The 24,683-nt window shown below is 39.1% G+C and overlaps 1 protein-coding gene across 19 annotated transcripts in view; it reads left to right on the top strand.

The window, feature by feature from the left end:
* Window positions 1-1,011: 1,011 nt before the first annotated feature.
* Window positions 1,012-24,683, top strand: part of LOC128252727 (glutamate-gated chloride channel) — a 30,986-nt gene continuing 7,314 nt past the window's right edge. For 2 of the 19 annotated variants that reach the window (XM_052980705.1, XM_052980696.1), the window contains exons 1-7: window positions 1,017-1,310; window positions 14,319-14,462; window positions 15,543-15,655; window positions 17,676-17,743; window positions 21,612-21,681; window positions 21,756-21,992; window positions 22,511-22,645. In XM_052980705.1, the coding sequence (XP_052836665.1) occupies window positions 14,401-14,462; window positions 15,543-15,655; window positions 17,676-17,743; window positions 21,612-21,681; window positions 21,756-21,992; window positions 22,511-22,645 (685 nt within the window). In that variant the 5' untranslated portion in view covers window positions 1,017-1,310; window positions 14,319-14,400. Of the gene's footprint in view, window positions 1,311-6,992; window positions 7,486-14,318; window positions 14,463-15,542; window positions 15,656-16,027; window positions 16,096-17,675; window positions 17,744-19,337; window positions 19,409-21,611; window positions 21,682-21,755; window positions 21,993-22,510; window positions 22,646-24,683 lie in introns of those variants that run through there. The other 17 variants (XM_052980695.1, XM_052980704.1, XM_052980694.1 and 14 more) reach the window with 17 other exon arrangements.

Here is a 24,683-nt window from a genome sequence, read left to right as displayed (position 1 = left end):
CCGCCAGAGACGCCGGCAGTGGCCAGCAAACCGAGAACTCCGGACCGAGCTCTCCGGACTCCCGACTCCGCACTACAGTCTCCGGACTGAGAACTCAGAACTCAGACAGCGGCAGCCGCAGTCGCCGTCTCATTATTTATTTGATTGCCCGCACAGCCAATGCTCGAATTACCCCCTGGGAAAAAACCGTGGGTGGAGCAAAAACCATTGAGAGAACAGGCCACAGCCAGAGCAAAAAAAACATAATAGTCAGAAGCATAAACGTAATTAATAAGGCAAATTAATGCAAACAATAATACAAATTCATTTTCGTGCACAAATGAAACTAAATTACAACAACGTGCGCCAAGCGAACTCAGCCCAAGCATCCAACAAAGCGAGGCAAAAGCATGGAAATTGAATGCTAATTTGGGTTGAGTCGAAAACTTGAATACCCTCCTGGGTATACTGGCTATGTTCTTGGGGCAAATTAAACTTGGTAAAGATTTTGCTTTAATTGGACCTTTTTGCGGCACAGATAGTTGAGGGAGAGAAAATAATTTAAATTGAGTGCTGGAGGGTTTTCCAATTCTTTTATAATTTGTACACATGATTGTCCTCAGCTTTGATGCATAAACGTATCTGGCTAAATATTATAAGCTCTGTTGCACTTGAGTCTTATTGTTTAATTTCGTGTAGCAAGCATGCTTATTTTACGAAACATAATTTGATTCTCGAGACTTAAGGAAAGTCTAGGGACATTTTCATTTATATCTTTTGTAAATACAAAGTATACAGAGTGGTGTAAATTAAGCTAAAGTAGTTTGTTTAATATCTTATAATGATTTTGTTGCTTTTATTGAATAGAGTTAAAACTAACAACTTTTATTCCACTCTCCCATAAATTGTCTTATCCGAAATAATACAAAATACGTGCCTGTCTTCTTAAATAAATACCTTAAAAATAAAGACATTTTCTGAAAATTAATGTCTCCAAAAGGTATTTGGGATTAGCTAAGATGTCCAGTTCATAAATATTTTATTTTCGAGAGTTTCTTGCTGGCAGCTCGGCGCTTTGTCAATTCATTCGACTAAATCTTCTATTAATAAATTATATTCTGGTCATGGTATTCCTGCTAATTTCTTCCCAACCTCGACGGGCAAGTTATTGTACCCTTCGCAAGTTGCAAGAACAACAATAAATGGCAACTAATAAGCACAGGTCACAAATGCCCACACCCTTAAACACTCACACACACAAAGACCATCGACAACTAAACAGTTCGTTGAGCAGAAAAACGAGGAAATCTACTTAATCACGTTTAATTAAGGTGAGTTTATAAGTAGCCTTCTGTGCTGCTGTGTGAATCTGGATGTGGGTGTATATCTGCGGGTCGGTGAGCATACAAACTACATATACATTTTTTTTGCAAATTGCTTTTATTGCCATTTTGCGGAGAAGCCGACGACGAACGATACAAAAGAGCTTGCCAGGTAATCACAACTGGCCTCAGCCCCACATAAATGCAAATTAGGGTTGGATGTTCACGAGTGTGTATATGGCATTGGGCGGGTGGGGGTGTTGTGTGATTCTAGCTATATAGTAAGTGTGCGGCTCAGGGGATTATAAGAATAATTATGCAAGTAGCATGAATGGATTTATTGGCTGCACATTCATCAGGAGTCAACTGTTGGCTCATTTCGGTTGGCCACTTCCGTTTACGACTGGCTCACCAGCATCCCGTTGAGTGGAGGGACTCCTCTTTTCGTTGGTGTACTTCAGCTGGAGCTCCTTCACAGCCTCATTCTCAATGCGATGGATGTCATCTAGGCCAATTTCTGGAAAAATCTTGATTTTGCGTTGATCATCCATCGGTTGCCACATAATTAGGCCAATTGAAAGTGCAGAAAAAATCCAAGAGAAAAACACTAAAATCAGGCTTGCCTATTGTTCGAGTTGTTCTTTGGTTTGCTTTTGCTTTGATTTATGCCAAGCCAAGTTGTTGTCACTGTCACACACAGACCTGCCTGCTATCTGTGTCGTATGTCACACATTTGGTTAATTGAAAAAGCATCAAGGCCCTCATCATTAGCAAAAGCTTCGTGACTTATGTCGCTGTTCGTCCGACCTCTGCTTCGGCTCCTGCTCCTGCTCCTGCTTCTCGTGCCACCCAACCCCGCATCCATTGCCAGCCAGGATCGCCTTCTCTTCCTCCATTTATGTAATCGATGTATGTCGAACAGCAGCAACAAAGCCAACAACAAGTGAATGGCGTGTGTGACACGAGCTGAAAAACGAAACGAACGAGCCAGAAAGGAGGGCACACAGGACCTAAAACAGAGACCATGGAGGGGGGGAATGAAACAAACAAAAACCTATCAAGTTGTATGCTCGTTGATTTCAATTTGTGAATTGTTGTTCTTTGGCGAATGCATTTGCATATTGCACATCCGCCACGTTGAACGCTTGCAAACCATTCTTGTATGTTTTTCTAATCAAGCCCCAGCAAACAAATAAAAAATAATTAAAAGTCCCCGAAAAAAAACAGAAACAGATAAGGGTGGACTTGCTCTATAAATCGCGCTGTTTGCCCCTTTTTCGGACTCTCTGTTTGTTGTTTTCCTTTTTTTTCTTACCCCTGACTAGGATGTAGCCTTGTTTTTTGCCAGGCGCTTGGCTAAAAAGTACATAAATTTCAAATAAGTCACGTTTCCGGCATAGTGCCCCAGCACGCATACAGAGACAGATTCCCCGTTTACACAAACGCACACTCACACATGCCTGCATGGCGTCTAAAATTTTGCTTTGTTGTGGCGTCTGCGGCCAACAGAAAAATAGGAAAAAAAATTATCGTGCCCCCCGTCGGCCACGCCTTTTTTTCGAATATAAAATGGAACTAAATCGGACAAAATATTCGCCTGTTTAGCTTAGTTTGACTGTGACTCGCTCCCTGTCGCTCTAACTTTTAACTTCGGTCCCTCTGTCAGTCCTTATTTTTGTTTTCGTGAAACTTTTTTGATTTGTTAAGTTGCTCAGTTGAGTGTGCTGTTGCTTGGTGGTCAGTATTCCTTTTTATGCTGATTTGCAGATTATTTTTAGCCAACAACAGGGGAAAAATAATCATAAAAACAAATAAAAACGACGAAGAGATATGTGTATAAAATAAAAAAGGACTTTAAGTCCCTATATATAAAAATGTAAAGCCTTATAATGACTATCATGCATATATATGACTATATCCCATATAACAAATGTTGTTTGTCCAGTAAGTTAAGCCATTTCTAAAATTGATTTACTTTAAATGTAACTAATTTTTCCAGAATTTTATTATATTAATTGAGTATAATTGGAAACACAACAAGCATATATAAGAACATAAAAATAGATTTGGTTACCAGAAAGCACAGTAATATCTGGTCTGCATTTAACTATTTTTAGAGTTCTCGGAGTTCTAATTCGGCTGGCTACATTTCCTGAAATAAGAAAATTTTCCCAAGAATTTTAATACTAGACAGCTGTCCCATTTCGTATGTTTTCCGCCCCGAACTCTGAAGTCACGCAAATATACCCAGCAAATGGGTTACAAGCGCTCACACGCCAACACTCACACATCTAAAAGTGACTGCTGATTTATTTGCCACATTTGTGTGCTGCCTCAGTTGGTCTTACAACTTTTTTGCAGCTGCACTCCACGTTCCTGCGTCAATATTATACACATTTTTATGCGGCTTGCCCGTAGTTATGGCACTTTCGTTGCTGCTCGCTCGTTTGTGCTGGTCGCCATTTGCATTCACCATTTTACGACTCGAATTTGTCGTCCGTTTTGTTGCCTCTGGGCGGGAACTTTAATTGAATAAGTTTTAAGCGGATTTTCAAGAGCGTTCCCCAGCCACACATCTGCTCTGCACCTCCGTTTACTTTTCATTTTTTTTACTCCTTCGGTTGCACGGGGCGTATGTGTAATGCTTAATTGAAATATGCAAAACGCTAAAGCGGCGAGCTCAGCGATTTTTGCATAACAAATACCGCGAGCAACAGCCACTGGCAGAAGCCGAACAAAAGGTGTTGCAATTTGATTGCTAGCTCCCCAAACCAGATTTGCATTCATAATGCGGAGTTGGTTGTAAATAAATTATGATTTGAGCTTCGCATAATTGGCCAAAAACATGGGTGGGTGAGAATATTCTTGGCTTTTAGTTAGTTTATCTTTGGTTCTTGCCATTTATATCCATTGCAAATGAAAGCCGGAAATCGGTCGGTCTGCAAATAAAATGTCAACGGATAAATTGATTTCTGCTGTCAACATTTTTGCGAAAAATTAACAAGTGGAATACGGGATCCGGAATACTGAGTACTGAATAATTCAGAAGAGCAACTGCAGATCGATAAAAATGTATTTCCCGTTTAATTTACCCGCTTAATGGCTGGTAAATCAATTTAATAATTGGCCAGGGATTTCTTTTTCGCCTCTGCTCCGAACTTCCGCCACAAACGACTTCACTTCGAACGATGCCCGAACGGAAGTCAGTCCCCTTTGCGCAATGGAAAACCTTTTGAGCATTTTTACATAAAAATCAACTCTTGGTGTGTGCAAGAGCTTCCTACCTTTGCGCCGGCAGCAGGCAGCTGGCAGCTGGCAGCAGCACCCAGTTTCGGAGAGGAAACTCACGTTGAAATGTAATTTCATGGCACACAAGTTTTTAATTAAATTTCATGGCAAAAAGAGCCTCAGCAGCAGCAGCAGCTGCGGAAGAGTCGCAGGCAAAGGCCTTTTAACATGCAATCAGCAAACCACTCTGGCATGCATATAGGGCAGCCATACAAGAGCGTATTATGTATATAATATATATATTTATATATGGTATACAAATGCCACACAGAACTGCAGCCTTAATGCGTTTTTCAAGTGGCAGCCAAGCAGCAGCCGCTTTCGGCGAGGGACATGGGTTGGCGGTGGGTTTTGACTCCTGGTTCCACTCTCCGCCGGCAATCATCGTCACATAATTTTATTAAGCTCTTGGCCCAGACATCGCAGCTACTAGCACCGGAATCGGAGTTGGTCCAATAGCCCTTTTCCCGCTTTTGCAGCGCCTCTTCCGGTTCAACTCAGCTCGGTTCCCATTTTGCGGTTGGCCACATGCCTTCGGTTATTGCCCATCAAGAGGTTTCAAATAACTTTGTAAGGATGCTGCAGGCTGCAGAAACTGTTTATACCGATATTACGATTTAATAGAGACCCTCAGCGGAGAGTGTCACAGTGAAAGGAACTCGAACGGGATCAAAGTTCACATGAATAAAAAGGACTAAGCATGGATGATCAAATTTCTAATTTATTCTTTTGTTATTCGCTGGAGAAGTTTAACGGTTTTCATTTCATAATATTTTGATTGCGTTGCTTTTAGTAAAATCGAAAAGTTTGTTTTATAAATTTTCCTTGCCAGAAATTGTTTTTTGATAAGTTCGACATTTGTTTTCCAAGTGAAATACACAATTTTGTTTGTTACCTCTTCAGTAAAGGATTTTCCATTTATGAAGTTACTTTATTGCTAGAAAATGATTTTTTTCATAATTTTATAAAAAGGTGTTGATTGCATACAGTTAATTGTCACAATTGTTGGGTTTTTGTGAGCTGGAGTCCTTGGAAATTCGAGAAATCTTTTAATTAGTTTTTTTATTCACAAATTTAACTTTTTAATTGGCAGGCATACGATGTATATCAATAATTCCTTTTTGGTTTTGCCAGGTTTTGTTTCTAGTTCTTCCCCAGTTGCCAATTGATATATACCTATAGTAAATAGGTATACCTATACGATAAATTTCATTAGCAGGGAAAATCAAACAAAAATGCTTGTCAGGCTGCTTGCCAAGCAGGAGACATTTGACTCTGTTTATTGTAAACAACCGACAATCTATGTGACCTCGGGCCCCGCCCTCTCCCCTGACGACCCCTTACCCTCACTGCGAACTACGTACCCATACATTCACGAACGCTAATGCAATTCGCTGCTGTTGTTGGCAATAGTTCTTAGACAGACGACAGCCGCTATGAGACCGTACGTCCGTCTATCTGCGGCATTCGTTACACACACAACAAACACACGCGTCCACGGAATCACACACACACATATGCATACATGTGGTGGGTGAAGAGCACGGGGGCGTGGCTCAAAGGGGCGCAACAAGTTATGTCGCCGCAATTAGCTGGCCTTGCCCCTCCGCAAAATTTCTTGGCACCAATGCCAAAAACCAAAGGCAGCAGACATCTCAGCGTGTCTGCGTGTGTGTTTACACTCGGGTGGTGCGCCTGTGTGCTCTATGCAATTGATGAGACCCATGGGTAAACACTCTCGAATTGAATGATATTTATAATATACCACAAAAGCTTATTACAGATTTCACACTGTATGCGATTTTCAGATTGCAAGCGACGTATTTACAATTAATAAACCATTGCCTGATTTCGAATTTTTAAGTAATTATGTGGAATGGAGGATTTTAGAAGGCTTAGTGCTTCTGTTTTAAATTATAAAGGGCTTAGATTGATAATAAGTTTTGATAAACTGATTTAATTATAAAGGAGGTTTCTGATGAAATCCAGTTTGTGCAATAATTAAGCTGGGGTGAGCATTTCAACGTTAAGATTCTAAAATTAAATGATGTTCAGTTCGAAATGTACACAAATCACATAAAATGTTTATAGTAAAACTTATTCAATACAATTTCTTAATGAGCAAGCTCTGATTTTGTAAATGATTACAAATTTGTTTCTGTTAAAATCTCATAAAATTTGTCAAAGTAAAAACCTTTGTTTATATAGACGTTTTCCGATTTGGAAAGAGTGTTGAAAATATTATAACTAACTAGATTAAAAGCGAGAAAAAATTAAGATAACAATTTCAAATCTCAGTGTGCACATGGTATTTATATAAGTACATTCCTGGCAAATAATTCGTTGAATATTTATAGTTTGCTGGCGGCGACCTTCAGTTGACGCCCATATTTCACCGCCCCCCTCCCCATGAGGTCGTGTCGTGTGAGGAAATTTGATTGCATGCATTATGCAAATGTATAAATATTTAGCAAATTGTTTGGCCAGTGCTGACACTATGTTTATAATAAAATATCTTGTAGTTTTCGCACTGCTTCTCTGTCTCTCCCTCTTTTGCTCGGCAAATTTATGTGGCAATTATCAACACTCTGAAGGGAGCAAGAGCTTCGACCCGAAAATATTCATTAAAATTTCCATTGTTTGCTGGGATATTTTTCACTTTTTTTACTGTGCCGTGTCCCTTTTGTTTGGTGTGTGGCTTATCGCAAGTGCAATGTGTCTTCAGTGTCTCTTGTGTAAATTTAGAAATTTATGGTTATTTAAAAATTCATCCCCACACACACACACACGTAGTTTAAAGGTGGTGGAGATAGTGTGTGGCCGAATATGAATAAATTATCGTGTCCATTGTTTGCCGAACTGGGAAAAGTAACCAAATTGGGCCCGGGCCAGGCGGGTAAGTTTTGTTTTACTCATAAGACTTTGGCCACAAGCAACACGGATAAGAACACACACCAACAAACACACACACATACACTTACACTCACAGCTGCACACCCAGGGCATTGTCTTAACGGGAACTCGAACCCCGAACCCTTAAACATGCTGTTGACATGGCTTTTGTCATTTTCTGGTTATGGCCAAGCGGACAAAAGCAGGAAACTCTCCAAAGGAGGTAGATGGGGAGGAAGCTGGACAAACTTTGGCCACAGTTTGTGCCATGTTGTTGATGCTGCTGTATCACATTTTAAAGTGTCAAAATGGAAAGAGAGAGGTCTGATGATTTGGTCACATCCTGCATTCAAGTGGCGAATAATGATTTTAAATATTTGTGGCTCATGCATTTTAATTGCAATTCACAAACGTGTGCGGCCTGCAAACGTACTCGCTTTGCAGATTATGAAAACTATTTGCTGCCCTTCGGACAGTGGGTAAATTAATTTAAATAACCTGTGTTACGGATTTTTTAATCAACATGAATCGAATTCTAGCAATTTCCCGGTAGAGAAATGTATAACTTGTTTTGCTATATTGCCGTGATTTTGTTTAATACCCTCTTCATTTTCTCTTTTTTCTTGTGTTACTTTATTAACCTTCCCATCGTAATTGACTTGAATGTTTGCTCAGTTGAGCTTTATGCCATTGCTGTAATTAATAACGACCTTCTCTCTCCCACGTTTTGCGCCACCCCACCTGTCAGCCCGCTTGAATGATTAATGAGCTAAAAAATGTCCGTCCATTCATCCATTCCCTGCGAAAAGGTGAGGCGAAGTTTTTGCACCTGGTCGAAAGTCGGCATCAATTATGCATTAATCAACACTAAATACATTTAAGTTGATATTAATTTCCTATGGCAATTAATTAGCGGAAGTGGATCTGCGGTACGGTGAATATTCCCCAGCCAACACATAAACACATAAATCGAAGCAAGTTGCAACAATTTCCTTTTGCAGCCTTAACTTGCAGCAAGCGAAGCGCTCAAAACTTTGCCCGTAAACAACAAAGAGTTGTTGACGATCCGCCGTGGCACACGTTGCCATCATTGAAGCAAACCGAAAGCAATAAGCAGTTGCCACTGGGCCATAAACAAACAGCCAGCGAAGTGGCAGGGTGGGGGGTTAACTGCTCTTAACCCGGCGGGGAACCAGCTACCATCAAGCAACCCATTGCCACCCCATCCAATCCACTCTTCAGTCTGTGAAAACGCAATCAAGTCGCTGCAGCCAGCTGCAGCTGCAGCTTAAATCGCCAGCGACACCAGAGGAGGCAACAAAAAGTGTCAATTGACAATGAAACCGAAATGCGATGGCGATGGCGTCGGCGATGGGGGGTTAGGTCCTTCTGCAAGTCACTCGGTGGGTGAGTCAGCAAGACATAAAATCCCCGCCCCAGTAAGTGAGTCTGCTTTCGGTTAACGATTTGGCCATTTGGCCAAGCACTTTCATCCGCTACCTATTGGGGTATCAGCTGCCATGGGGGCGTATGCGCAATGCCAACTATTTTCAGGGCTTGGGACATTTGGGTAAAAAGTTTGGCGCCCATATCGCTCTATCCCACCATCTCACCATCCCATCGGAGCCTTCAATCTTAAGAGTTGCTCTGCTCTTGGCCAACTTAATTGAAATGCGAACTAAAACATTTCTGAGTGTGTTTGTGCTAGCAAAAAGTTATTATGGATAACTCCGATTACCCATCAACTAAAGTGAAAGGCTCTCGCATGGAAAAGTTTGCCAAAGATGATCAATGGGCAATAAATGATTAAGGAACGAACAAGTTCGGATATTTCGAATTTTCTCTGATTTCGTTTCCAATCAATATACACATTCTTGTATACGTTTTCAAGAAGTCGCCGGCGAGCAAACAAGTTTGGCCGAAAATAAGTTTGTCAAAAGTGACAAAAGTTGAAGTTCATATTACTTTTCCAATTCGAAAACATTGGGTTTCGCTGTGAGTTTGATTTTCGGTCTCTGCATAGTCATTATATGGCTTTTTACTTCAACTGACGTGCCAGCCGCACATTTGCTGACATTAAAATGCACTTTGACAGACATCGGATTGCCCGCTGGCTGCCCAACAGTTTGCACAATGTTTAGGCCATTATTTACTTTGGTTGGCACAAACACACACGCACAACAAACACACCAGCGGCTGACATGGAACCCCATATACAGAGCCCCGAAAGCTTATCTTGACAGCCATTAAATGGCCGCAAAGCGCTGGAATATGTGATTTATGTAAGCGTATATATTGGTGCTTAGGTGGGGATGCGTGCGTGTGCATTTTTAAAAGGGTCCCACACAGACAGGCGGGGGTACGAACTTCTATTCGCGCTTATCTCGCGACTCCTATTGCCTACCCCTACAACGCCTCTGTACATCAATTTTATCGCCTTCGGGGTGCTGTTTAGTTTATTGACCCATTCGACTAGGTGAAAGGGGGCCCATGCAAGGGGCAATTTGTTCGTGGCAATAAATCCAGCAAATTATAGCCCAATTTTCATGCGAGTTAATTTCCAGTTAAAGTTCAGATTCCGCCCGAACATCCTAAAAATAGAACAGACAGTAGGGTCCTGCTTGATATATGATTCCGCCCCATTCGAAGCTAATAATAGGGCACACACAATCCAGTCCTCAGTCCCTTTAGTACTCGCCCATGCCAGGAATTGGCTTCGGCTTTCATTAATATTTTTCCTGCGTCGCACAAACAATGTATTGACATTTCAATTAATTATGAGTGGGCAACAGAGGCAAGGGGATGAGTCGACTGGACGCAAGCTGTGACCGTTTGATGAAATCCTGGCTTGACACTTGCGAGATGTGAGCGGAAAGTTTCGAAAAGATTTCCTATTGGACATTAAAAAGCTTAGTGACGCAGAAAAACATGCCGCAAACAATAAACGTTGTTTTTTCCATAAATAAATTTCAAATTTTGAAGAACTAGCTTTATAAAATTGAAAAAATCTAAATATCTTAAGTTTTAAAGCATTTCAAGTTTCTTAAAAATGTTCCATGTTTTTTGTTAATAAAAAACTGTTATCGAGGTTGGTTGAAAAAATCCTTTTGGATATTAGTTTGGAATACTTACTCATTTTTTAGCTCGGAAATTAAAATACATAATTATTTTCAAAATCTTAAAAAAAAATTTAAAAATGTTTGAATGAATTGTAGTTGTAAATAGTTGACACAATTCATTACTGCAGTTTACTGTTTGTAATATTTATCAAGTAAAAGCGAGGGGTCTTGAAAAGGGATGTGACAAGGACTTGCTTGGTAAAGCATTAAGTTTTGGTACTAGTAAGCTTTCTGCAATCTGCTCGAGCCACTCACGTATGCAACATCCTTTGACCTTTCGATCTCACTCCCCAGCATACTTTGTTTATCCTGTATTTCATTTGGGGCACCCAAACGTGTCATCAGCTGTTGCCAGCGCCCGAAATTGTTTGTACCTCACACAAACAGCCTCAGCGATTTCGGTGTTTATCAAACTGTCTCCTAAATGTTAAAGTTAAGGCTTCACGACTGAGGTGAGCTTTAGGCAAATCCTAGCTGTAGAATATTACTCATACGCACACACTCACACACCCACAGGAGAGTCCTAAATGGCAAAATGCTACTAAGCCCACTTACTTACAATTTAGCAGAAAAATAAAGGGAACGAGATACAGGAAGAGAGGAACAACATCATATGGCGAAAACGAGAGTGTAAAATTTTTTGCATACATAAAACGAGGAGCAAAGCGTAAGGGCAGCAAATAAAACAACAACAGCAATAGCAAAATGAATCCAGCTTTATGGCACGCACCCACACAGGCGCACACATACGGCACTTGACTTTATTCAGCCGCTATGGCAAGTGCCTTAATAGTGTGTGTGCGTGTGTATCCTTGTATTCTCGTATCATGGTGCTAATGTGGGTGTGTGTGGACTACTTTCTGGTGCGGGCGGCACAAAATCCAATCAACATAACGAGCTACAAGCGCCGCTGAGCGGCATAAAACGCAAAAAATATATACGTCTGTGTGCGGGCTGTGATTGTATGAGGTGTATGTGTGCGAGTGTATGTTGAGATTGCACACATATAGTACGCTCTTTTGGCCACAACACTGCGAGAAACTAAGCTGCCGGGAACTAGAATAAAGGCTATAAGCCAAAAGCAGACTCTGAGCCAAATAAATCACCTTTTCGGAAAATTCTGTTTTTTAATTCCACCAAGTATCCAGAATAAATTGGAAAGTGTTTCCTAAGAAGCAATATCAAAATCACTATAAATAAGCCGGAATTATTTTTCACTGTTTGTGCGCCACTCGACTTTTTGTACGCTGAATGCAGAGTGTCAAAAAATTGATATCATATTCAAGGACTTTCCTGAAATCCAATCAAATACAAAATTTAAGCTTGACATGCAAAAACTTTTATTAAGTCACAGGTTGTAAGCTTAATTAGATTACATTTTTTTTACTTCTGCTAAAACTTTTTAATGAATTAAATAAAGGAAAAACATGAAACATCGTTATAGTTGAGATTCAATTTAAAATAATTATTGTGATTTTTTTTGTTGCTTAACAATTAGTTTTGAACAATGCATCCATTAACAAATAATTACATAGTGTTATTAAATTTAATTAAATGATACATAAATAAGTTAATAATGTATTTCAATTATTTTTCACATCAAGACTTGTAGCTAGCATTTACATTACCTGCAAAGTTAAGAAAATGATCCATCACAGATACCGACGTTGTGCGCAACAAAGGTGCCTTGTGTAAGAAATGATTTTCAAGATTGATATACAAGCATGAGCCAACTAAAATTTAATAGAATTACCATCCCCATCCTTCCCAATCCCTTGCTGAATAAGTTGGGTCTACTTATTTTTTTCCCAGTTTGCACGTTCATTCAACTCGCAGCTTGCCAACAACAAGCGGCCAAAACATCTCAAAAAGCTGGCGCTGAGGTAGACAAGCGCGCACAAGTGTTGTTGTTTTTTTTGTTGGTGGCGAACAGTAAAAACATTGCCAAGCTCAAAAGTGTGTCGACTCGTCGCAAACATACCTACACTCACGCACAAACAAATGAAATAAAAGTAAACCCATTTACACCACACACACAGTTGGCAGTCCTATTTTTTCGCTTTTCAAGAGGGGGATTGGCGCCAACTGCTTGGCATGCTGCAAATGTGGGACATTTGGCAGTCGCAGTCGCATTGTTAACTTTCTTTGACAGCGGGCCAAAAAATAAAGTGGAAAAGGGAGAGGGAAAGAGGGAAAAAGGAGGAGCCCAGGACCACCCGGGTGCATGTCCTCAACTCAGCGCCGATGTTGCAGCTGTAATTCTGGTAACTGGGTGAATGTGAATGCGAATGTGAATGTGAATGTGAATGTGAATGTATTTATGGCACAAAATTGCACGCACAGCAGCGGCAAATTAACACAGCACGAGTGCAAATTTCGAGCGGCCAGCCTGTTGCCATTTCAAAGCCCATTCCCATTTCGACCAATTGACTATTTGCATGGGAGGGGGAGATATGTGGATCTCCTCATGGCAACAACTGTGAAAGCCCGACTCGGTCATGGCCACGCCAATGTTCCAATGCGTGTGTGTGGCCTTCCCAGGCGTCAGGAGTGGGCGTGGCAGTTCGGTCACCACACGCACTTATCGCCCATGCACAGCACGTCGTCCATTGTAGTGGAGAAAAATGCCTATAAAGGATTAATTCGATTCCAATATTCGCATACCCAAACGCATTTCCCATTTCGTATTCGTATTTTGCATCTCCGGTTGTCCGAAAGCTGGTCAGCAGATATATCTGGGATACTGTCGGTCATTGTTGGCATTGTTTTAAATGCCCCAACCATAATGACTGTTGCAAAATGAAAACGAGTAGCACAGAGTGACGTATTCAGGGTATTGCAAGGCAAATGGCCATTGTTATGCATCCTGCAAGGCCGAGATAAAGGTACTATCGCTCTAATTAGTACGTTGTCGTTCCAAAGACACAGAAAGTCGAGCCCAAAGGTGACCTTTTCTATGTTGACTGCTCATAGTTTTCAATTAAAACGAAGAAAGGAGAAAATCTTAATTGCATAAAATAATCTTATTAATGCTTCATTAAAATAGTAAAATCTAGGAATAATAACGTGTCTATTCGCCGAAAATGCAAGCAAATAATGTATAGACAGCCCTTTTATGTATTTATATACCGACATTATTTTAAAGTCATATATATAAAATATTGTTTCGTACCCTTTAAAAGAGCATTCGTTCACTATGACTCGCTCAAACGAAATTTCTTGACATAGTCTTTTGGATCTCGTCGAATGTGTTGAGCTGCGAGTGCAATTTGAATTTTTCATAAATGCCAAACGACGCAATGGGTTCTCTGGGCAACAGATTAAAGCAACATTATGGTGTCAAGACCTTTTAAATTTTCAATTTCCCGCCTCTAGTGCTGGGAATGACGATATTGAAAATTTAATTGCATTTACGGCAAGATTTCGCATTCGCAAAACGCATTAGCACACCGACAAAGGCTGAAACGGAGGAGGTGTGCATTGCATATATTGAAATGCATTTGATGCACCGGCACAGATAGCCAAATGGCATGTTAATTGGTCTAATTCGATGGTTAATTCAATTTCACACGCCACACAAGACCGGGCAGTGGTTTAAATCAGAGGAGTTTGGGCTGCCAAAATGATTCAGTAGACGCTTTGATTTTGAGTCGATGACATCGATACGTTGATCGAATCAGTTGCTACTGAATTTAATAGTTGTTGCTTTGCATTTCAGGTCGCACCGCCCACCACAGAAGGCTGCCACGCCCCCATCCAGAAGGCAGGACGCACGGCACACCACAACCACAACCCCCAACATGGGCAGCGGACACTATTTCTGGGCGATCCTATACTTTGCCAGCCTGTGCAGTGCATCACTGTAAGTACCCCGCCGACTTCCAATGCATACAGACAATTACACGCCACTCCACTCGCAAACAGTAGCTGCAGTATTTAAGCCGCTTCATAATTTGTCTCCCGCTCCACTTACCATTTATTTTACATTTACTTTTTGCTTCATTTTTTGTTGAGCGGCCCTTGTTCCGCGTGTTTCACACAGCACTTGGCGGGGAAGTGGCGTTCAAAATACAATTTACATACAATTGTCGTTAATTTGGCCAAGCCTCGCCCTGCCGTGAAGTAGCGAAGCTGATATATTTAACCAAATGCCTATCTATATACACCGAAAAGCCATTATGCCAAGTATTAAAATTAACAATAAATGTCTTTTGAGAATTTTATTTAAATAAATATAGCATAAAATATATGAAAGGTTGTATGCATAATACAAGTAATTATATAAATACCAGATTGCCGACTTTTATGTCAAGTTTTAAGTTTTATACAAGCTCAAATTTCTCTCTGTGTATATATATACATCGGTGGCTTTGCCATTACGCTGAATTAGTTATGTAGTTATAAGCTGTAGTTTGCTTTTCAGTTGTTGCTGACTTACAAACACACACCCACCATTTAGCCGCTTTTATCTACTTGAGTTTCCATACCCTGTAGCGCAGACACTCAAATACACACTCCAACAGGACACCTCATTAAAATGTAATTAATTTTCGTGTAATTTTTTGTCGGAGCATAAATTTTGGAATTATTTACGCTCAAGTCGAGGTCAGAGTCAGCAGCTATGTGACTTTGCCTTGGCTTTTGATAAGTGCGACAGTGTATGATACCAACGAAAACAATAAAAGCGAACACTTCCCCACACTTTCAATCTATTTGTACATACTTATCTTCAAAAAAAAAAAAAAAAAAACAATATCTTGCTGTAAATTTTATGCAAAACTTTGCTTTTGTGCGATTTTTCCATAAAAAAACAAATTGCTCAGCTAATTTTTTTCCAAATTTTCAATACCATTTAAATCCTAAACTTTTCAAATTTGCCCAATAAACTGAAGCAAACATTTTTTAAATTATACATGCGTACCTATCCGTATCCTGATTTCAGAGCAAATAATGCCAAAATAAATTTCCGAGAAAAGGAGAAAAAAGTCTTAGATCAAATTTTAGGTGCAGGCAAATACGACGCCCGAATACGACCATCCGGAATAAATGGCACAGGTGAGCATGAATTCAAATATCCTCTAACCCTATTTTAGATCTTAATCGTACGATTAATAACTTTTAATAATTCAGTTGGATTCAGTATCTAATATTTTGTATTTGCTTTTATGAATTGATGTTATTTTCGCTTTTTATTTACGATGTCACATGTACGAATCTATAGGAAAGCTATATAACAAAATTATGAAATTCTTAGCTAATTTAAGCCTCTGCCTAAGTTAAAGAAAATCCTATACCGAATCATCTCTAATTTAGCTTAGTGTGCTTCAATCAGATTGAAGCGTGAATTAGCTTAGTTAGATCAGTTCAATAAGTTAACCGTTTTACATTTACGTCGAAAACTCACGTTTAAACCAAACTTTATGCCAGATGGTCCCGCCATAGTCAGAATCAATCTATTCGTACGCAGTATTATGACGATTAGTGATATTAAAATGGTAAGTTGCACTGAAACGGAGCCAGTAAATTCGATATCGGCACTCGAAATCGATAGAATGTTTCCCACCACCACCTGCTACGAATCTCTCACTCTGTCTCTTGCTTTCTCACTCTGCCTCCTCATCATCAAGAATTAGAAAACACTTAAGTTCCCTTGGTAGCTCTTGCAACTCATACACACACACACACTAAAGAACACATATAGCCAACACTAGTCACTTAAAACACACACTTGTTTTTGCGTTTTGCGTTGACTCGTTCTCTAATTCTCTGGATACATAGCATATATATATATAATGCGTATAAACATCCGATGCTAAGTATTTGCGTTTGATTTTGTGCCCCATTTCGGCAATTTTTACCAATACCTGTCCTCTTGTTTGTACATTTATGTTTCCGTTTCCGTTCGTTACTATAAACAGCGTTTGTTGTGTTTCGTTTAAGGTTAAAATCAAATAAACTGGCTTGACTCACCATAAAAACACATATGATTGAAACGAATATATCGCTGCCTACTTTTCAGGGCTCATTTTTCCAAAACTGTTATGCCATTGCCTATTTTTTAAATTTTTAGCTTTCTAAGGTTTAAACGTGGTAATAGTTTTCAAAGTTACACAACCAGGAACTGTCAATTAAAAGTTATTTACGTAATAAGTAAATGTGTTTTATATTTAAAATCGATTAATTTCCCACCCATGTTACACAGTTGCAAGTGTTCTGTTTTTTCAAACAATTTTTTCATGTTTAAGCCGTTTTGATTTCATTTGCAGTTCATTTTGTTGCCGTCATGTTGACTTTTACCGCGGCAATGACATCATTAATAATGTAAAGGCAGCATAAATATTTGAAAAAAGCCCGACACAGTCACATTTACATATTTATAGTCCTGAAGCACCGACTGGAAAAGGTCATTAAAAACAACAAATAAGCTTATAAACATGGTCCATACATATTGGCCAGATCGATAAATATTAAATATTAAGGCATATCAATTAGCACAAGTCACTTTGCCCTTCGACGTTTGGAAGCAAATCACACTGATTTTCCTGTATTTTTACCATACCACACATACGTACAAAGCTCTCACCACCCATTCGTAGAGTACCCACCCCCTTTATGCCACCCCCGAAGGTCACAAAAACAACTCATAGACAAACAACGCAACTTTAGTAACGTACATAAATTCTAGCTTAACTTAGGTATATAAAAAACGCAAACAAAACGAAACAAAAATCGAGAAGAAAATATTCTTTGACTTAGCTTAGCTTTGTAAGCAAAACTGGAAGCGAACTTGCTTAGCAACTTTTGTACCGTAGCAAGTAAGCAAAAAGGAAAACAACAACCGAGAGGAAGGATATAAAATAAAACTTTATTACAGGGAGCAACATAAAGGCATAAGGACTGCCAAATATGGGAGGAGGAGATGCGGAGCCCTCCGCCTCCTTCACCTCCTCCGCTGGTCATTTTAAGTTTGTTTTAGGGGTTGGACCCTGCGGCAGCTGTTAAAATTTGTAGTATATTACATTGAAAGTATTGTGCAAATCGGTGAATATGTCTATCTATCATGTATCGCCTGCAGATGGTCCGGCTGTGGTGCGCGTCAACATATTCGTTAGGAGTATATCGAAAATCGATGATGTAACCATGGTAAGTCGGCGCATCCGCAAACTATCAAAACCAAATTAAAACCCCGATAGAAAGTCAGACCCCCAGTTCCCTTGGATGCTCAAGTCGTGCCCCTAATCCGGTTCAGAGAACCCCCATCCGTTGTCCCTTCTTTGTGATAGGCCGTGTTCTGCTCCTCTACTCGTGCTACTGCTGTTAGGCGTCGGGAAAGCAGCCAAGACACTCAAATTGAAACAAGACTATATGTATAAACATAAACAAATAATATATATGCTAACGTACTTTATTTGATATTGGTATCTACAATATACACTTTGTTTGACTATCGATGTGATATGATTTCGTACTTGAGTTGTATGATTTATGTAAGATTTGCATTCGTTTTTGGGTTTTATAGAAAACGAAAGCGAATTTAGTTTGTTTTTAAGTTAACATTTGCATTTTAAATTAAACGTTATCATTTATCAGTTTGCATTGGATTTCTCTCACTGATTTTTCCCATACTAATAAATTGTAAAATAAACCATTAAGTTTGACGTTTTTAGACAATTAAAAGATATACAAAACATTGTGAAAAAATGTCTTTTTGGATCTCTTTCCCACACTGTCTCTCTCTCACCGCCGCTATCCCTTTCTTTCAAAACATAATATAATCCATAATAGATTAATTTTCCTCACTCTATCTCTACCTATCTGTAAAAATTTACAAATTTCTACTATTAATTATTAATTAATTAATTAACCTCATATCTAATTATTTATAACTGTGATGAGTGGTGCCAACCATCTATTTAGCCTCGGCCTAATTATTATATACAGATTTACTTTTAATTACGCCTTTTGCTTATTTAAAAATTTATCTGTGAAATGAACAATGTTGTTTAATTTATGCTATTATATGTACTTAGTGAAACAATAAATTCAATTGTAATCTGTTAATTCTAATCGTGTGCTTTATATGTGTGTTCCCCATCTATTCTTTTCCCAACCCCACAAAATAAAACTTTTTCCTCCCAATGAAAAATTGTTTCAAACAATTTAATGTATTTGAAACTGATTCGTTTATTTTCCGACCGCCAACATAGAATTTACTTGATGCATTTATATTACAAAGCAAACTCTAATAAATCCGTTCCAGGCAACAGAAGAAAAACTAAATAAAAATGTGTGGCATTCATTTTTCAAAAACACAGAAATATTACACAGACATCGACAAAGAACTAAATCCAATTAGCAAAAAAATCTAATACATTTTTAGAGTTAAATTGACGCAAACATAAATATTGAACTAAAACAAACCAAAACGTAAACCAAAATCACTTTCAACGAGATCCATGCAGACATTTTCTCAAAACATTTGATTAGATTATTCAATTTCGTTCGAATGTGTTCCAGTTTTTTTATGTGCTATGTTTGGTTTTTAATGTAAAAAAACATACATTTCGTCCACACATAAAATTCATCAAAATTCTAAAATTTAAGCCTGTTTAAGCTCGAACATATCCTATATTTCTAGTTAGCTAGTAAGAGTAATTAGGCTAAGAACGATTCGACATAAGGAAGGCGGAAAACTGAAAAAGGGAAGAACCGATTTTGATATGATGATTGATTTTAGCTAATAAGGCCACCACTGTGGAGGTGAACATGTTCCTGCGCTCCATTTCGAAAATCGACGACTACAAAATGGTGAGTCCCGGCTCAAGAACTGCAATAAGCACACGCCCAGTTCAACTACTACAGATACAAACGTTTAAATCCCAAGCGCTTACTATCACATTGCTGTAATTGTGCGTGCGTGTGTGTGTCTACAAAAGTTATCCCAGTAATTTGGGCCTATTAAATAATTGCATTAATAATACATGTCCTTCGGTGTGTCTGTGTGGGCGTACATGGGTGTAAAATAAATTACTCTAGTCGATTTGCGACGAGTCGTCGGGCCTGTTTCCGTGAAATCTTTTAATTGTCTTTATATCTGCAACCTGTACAACTTGAGCAAGCTGATTATGTTAACAATTTCAATGTACCTGTATTATACAAATATAAATATACATAAATAATCAATGTAATTGAACCGAATTGTATAAAAATACTTGATATTATTTAACGTCCTTATTTTAATTTTCGAACTCGACAGCAAAACCCGCTTAAAGCTTTGTCTCCACCGCCAACCGATGCCACTGCCAGCGAGTCAATTGAAACTGAACGAAACCACTATTTTATGAATTAAGTTTAAGTTGTAACTTAGGCTAGACTTAAGGCATAGGTCGGAACCGCCGCACGACAAAAACAGACGCATAACATCACCACCACCAGCACCACCGACATTCAAAACCACAGCCCACAAATGCCGCCCACACCATCGCTCATTCCGTATAGTTTTGTTCGATTCGGTTTTTTCACTTAACTTCATCATTTTATACCACCTCTTTCCAGCCAGTTTTTGGGCTCAATGAAACCTATTGAAAATGCTTTCCACACACTAATAAGAACGAGAGTATTATAGCTTCATTTAGATAATATGACAGGGCTAAGTGTAAGTACAAACTAACATATATCATGCCAGCGCCAGCGCCAGCAGAAAAACTAAATGGGAAAACCATTCACAGTTTCCATTTGTCCAGTTTGGTTTCCGCTGACAGGAAAACCGCCAGTAAAAAGCGGACAGCTCCGACAGCCAGCGGCTGGCATAAAAAAACTCACGTCACGTTTAATTTGCGCCATGATAAAATGCATAAAAGAAACCAGTCATAAATAAAAAGCTATTATTTGTAATAATTATTCAAATTTATTTGATTTCACTCTTCTTAATTGGGAAGTGTTTACACTCTCATCCCTCTGGGATTTATTAAATCACGAGAAAAATATTGAACAATATGCTGTTACTAAACTAACAGTGTTACCATTCAACTTCAGTTGGATTTTGTTGATTTTTTAATTAAAATCCCATATCCTTTTTAAGGTCCCATGGAATGGCATGAATTTAAAAAACCAATTAGATATATATTTAAGCATGCATTTTAGCGAATTCTTGTTGAATTAATCTTTTAAGAAGTTATGCGCTTGCCTTCCACTGAGGGTTTAATAATATTTATATTTTGTATATTATAAGCTGATGGAAGTCACTTCAAATTTCTTTCATTTCTCATACGTTCTTTCAACACATAAGGATTTATTAAGATATTTTTAAGTTGATCTATAAAATACTTATCAGCTTTTGTTTAAGAGAAAACGACTTTACTCAAAGTTGTGTATGTATGCATAAGGATGCCTTGCTTTTGCCCACTTCGCCTGCTCGTTATGCTTTTGTCTTGACGTGTTTTTTGCCTGCTTTTAGCCTGCTTGCTCGTTTGAGTGTGCAACACGTCGCATGCTGCATTTGGTTGCATTTTATGGAAATATAAAATATTTATTAGCCACGACAAGATATACCATCAACCCGAACAATGCCGAAAACATCCAAAACTAGCAGAAACCCAAGCCAAACGACAGTTAACCACCATAATCTCTATATATATACATACGAATATCAATATAAACCACTCAGTTATACAAATAACAACTACTTCGCCTCGCCTTGCTCGCTCTTTCATTCTCCAACAAAAAACAATCTTTGCAAAAGTAAAGCTAAAGCCCCTCCAAACCAAATATCAAATTCAATTAAATAAATCGAACTGCAAGCCACCCCCCCATTGAAAAGTCCTCTTAACACACAATCTAAAAAATTGAAAAGAAAAGAAAACTTGAAAGAAACTCCCTTCTCGATTCGACAAAGCGAAATTTGCATTGTAGTTGAGATTGAATTCCCGCAAAGACTTAATTTAATTCGTCTACTAATGAAAATTTTTCTCTGGCCAACACCACCATCCACCTCCAATTTCACCGTCCGCAGGAGTACAGTGTCCAGTTAACCTTCCGTGAGCAGTGGACGGATGAACGCCTCAAGTTCGACGATATCCAGGGTAAGTTAAAGTTGAATAAGCAAAGATTGATTAAAGGAACTTAAGGGTAACTTACCGCCCTCTCCATCCCACAGGTCGCCTGAAATATCTGACCCTGACGGAGGCGAACCGCGTGTGGATGCCCGATCTTTTCTTCTCAAACGAGAAGGAGGGACACTTCCATAACATCATCATGCCCAATGTGTATATCCGCATCTTCCCCAATGGCTCAGTGCTATATAGTATACGTATCTCGCTGACGTTGGCCTGCCCAATGAACTTAAAGCTATATCCGTTGGATAGACAGATCTGCTCACTGCGGATGGCAAGCTGTAAGTAGTAGACTTGTAAATCTCACATATTAAATTAACTCAAGTTTTAATGAACAGAAAAATTAAGCAACTTTAGGAATACATTTGTCTTGTCGAATTTTATGTATTTGTCAAATATAATTGTACAAGTAGACAATATAAGTGTCTTTATTATTTGTCAAAAACTATGCAATAAACAATTACAGTTCCGATTTTATGAAAATGCTCCTCTTTACGGTTTTAAATACAATATTTTTAATAATGTTAGTAATAAATGATTTAACCCTTGTGTTATGAAAATATTAAACCAACCGTGACGTCGAGTTTGGCAGGCAACTTCGATTTTTTTATAATCGTTTAGAGGTCACTTAAATCAATAAAAATCTTTTCACAATATTAATGCATACATTTAAGTAATGTTAGTTAAACTTAGTTAAGGTGACCTGTTCTCGGACTATTTATCAAAGCTCGCATTAAGCCATTACTCACAATTTATAATTATGTTGTTCAAAGAAACTCATTCAATGTCCACTATTTAGATGGCTGGACCACCAACGACTTGGTCTTCCTGTGGAAGGAGGGCGATCCTGTGCAGGTGGTAAAGAACTTACACCTACCTCGCTTCACACTGGAGAAGTTTCTGACTGATTACTGCAACAGTAAAACCAACACTGGTACGTATGTTCAGAATGTGTGTTCTACAGTGTTCCTTCAGCCAATTTTTGCCCACAATAAAATATAATTAACTATTCCCCTATTTACTCGTTCTCGGCTTGTAACGTTTCCTCGCTGCGTTGCGTATTTTGTTTGCATTTGTAATAAGTGTTCCCTTGAGATTGCATGCCAAGTGGTTTAACTTTAGCTCTAACCATATCGTAAACGTTGGGTCCCAACTGGAAAATATTATAAACGGACCCATAACCACTTCATAGCGCACACATACACCCGCAATAGCCCACACCCCCTCACACACATTTATTTATATTTAGACGAAATAGCGAATTTCATAAGATGCCGTTTACACATGCGCCATTTCAATGAGCATATCGTTTTGGGCCGTTATCAATGCCCGAAACGCATAGAACCAACTTTTTACGATGTAATTCACACACTTGCACACACGTGCCTCTATATATACAGACTACACTCCCACTCCCCCAAACCCCCACACCGTACACATCGTTTACCTTGCCGTTTTTTATGAGCACTTTGAAATCTGCGCGCGCTTTAAGTAAATATTTACCTTGGCGAACAACTATTCAGTGGGGGGTGAAGCGGCGGCATCGAGGGGATTCCCCATCGAATGCGAAACGGAAAATGAAGGCAAAAATGGCAAAAGCCGTAAGGAAAGTAAATTAACCGAGGAAATTGTCTGCGACGTTGTTTAAACTTGCACAAAGAAGCTGCACCAAAGATGATGGCGACGAGGATGTGGATGTGCTATAGATGTAGATGTAGATGTGACAGAGGAAGTAGAACTGGAAGTGGAAATGCAGGCAAACAAGAGGGCCAGATTTTTTCACGAGTTGAGTTGGCAATTGTGTGTCAGCATATTAGGATAGTTTACGGGAGCCTGAGCAAATAGAATCGCGTATTCATCTGGGGGCAGCCTTACCTAAATCAAGACAAAACTTGCTGACACGAAGTTTGTTTGTTTGCCAATTAGCGAACGCAAGGCAAAGACTATCTTTACGTAGGGCCATCATACCCATCATCCATCCAAAAATAAGTTAGCATGAGCCTGAAATTCATCACTCCCGATAGAAAAAAAAAAAAAAACAAACAAAAACAAACTCATTTTTAGCTCAACTATATTTAATCTCAACTAAATATGACTTTTTCCACCTAGACGTTGCGTAGTTGTTGCAATTTAGATCTCTCGCCTTGAACTTAGTTGCTCACATAAAGTTTATTAATTTTATATCTTCTATGAGCGTTGAACGGATTTAAAGGGCGAAACGAGCTCAAGTGTCGAACGAATCTCGGCCAAGAGAATGAGAGTCATCGTTTGATTGATGATGGCCAGTTGCAAATCCAGTTGCAAAGCCAGAGCCAAAGGCAAAGCAAAAGCAAAAACCAAAGCCGCAGTGCGAACTGTTCCAGCTGCGATTATATGGAGAGCGTACCAGACCCAGACCCAGACCAAAGACCCAGACCCAAAACCCAGACCAAAGAGCCAAGCAAATAAACCACACGCGCATCAGTCGAATGCAAACAGGGCCAATCACAGCCCGCACATACAGACACTGAGAGAAATTTGAATGAACAGCACACGCTCAACGCACAAAATCGCCGAAATTGAAAATGAGAAAAAGCTAAACAAAAAAATATGAGAATGTAAAATAATAAACAACTTTGTCTTGAAGAGTATGGAACGCTTTGCCAACAAATTAACGGAAATGAAGCACAAGAAAGGGGCGTGGGGCCGTCGCAGGGGGCGGGGCATGGGGCGTGGCAGCAGCGCCTGTCGAGCGGAAGCGAACGAAATGAAAATCAGTAGCTACAACAAGAACCAGCACACAAAAGCCGTCGAACTTCATTTCCGTTAAGATTTTTGTTGCAAAAGTCAGAAATTGAATTCATGTTGATACTTTTTGCCTATGATGCAATTTTTCATTTGATTTTATAATTTTCCACTTTCTGTGTGCCACCACCCCCTTCTTCCCACTGAGTTTTGTGTTTTCCTGTAAATACTTTATGTCTTCTTAAGCC

This window comes from Drosophila gunungcola, chromosome 3R, assembly GCF_025200985.1.
Source record: "Drosophila gunungcola strain Sukarami chromosome 3R, Dgunungcola_SK_2, whole genome shotgun sequence".
Taxonomy (NCBI): Eukaryota; Metazoa; Arthropoda; class Insecta; order Diptera; family Drosophilidae; genus Drosophila; species Drosophila gunungcola.
Note: the sequence above shows the minus strand (reverse complement) of the source record. Positions and strands in the feature narration are given on the sequence as shown.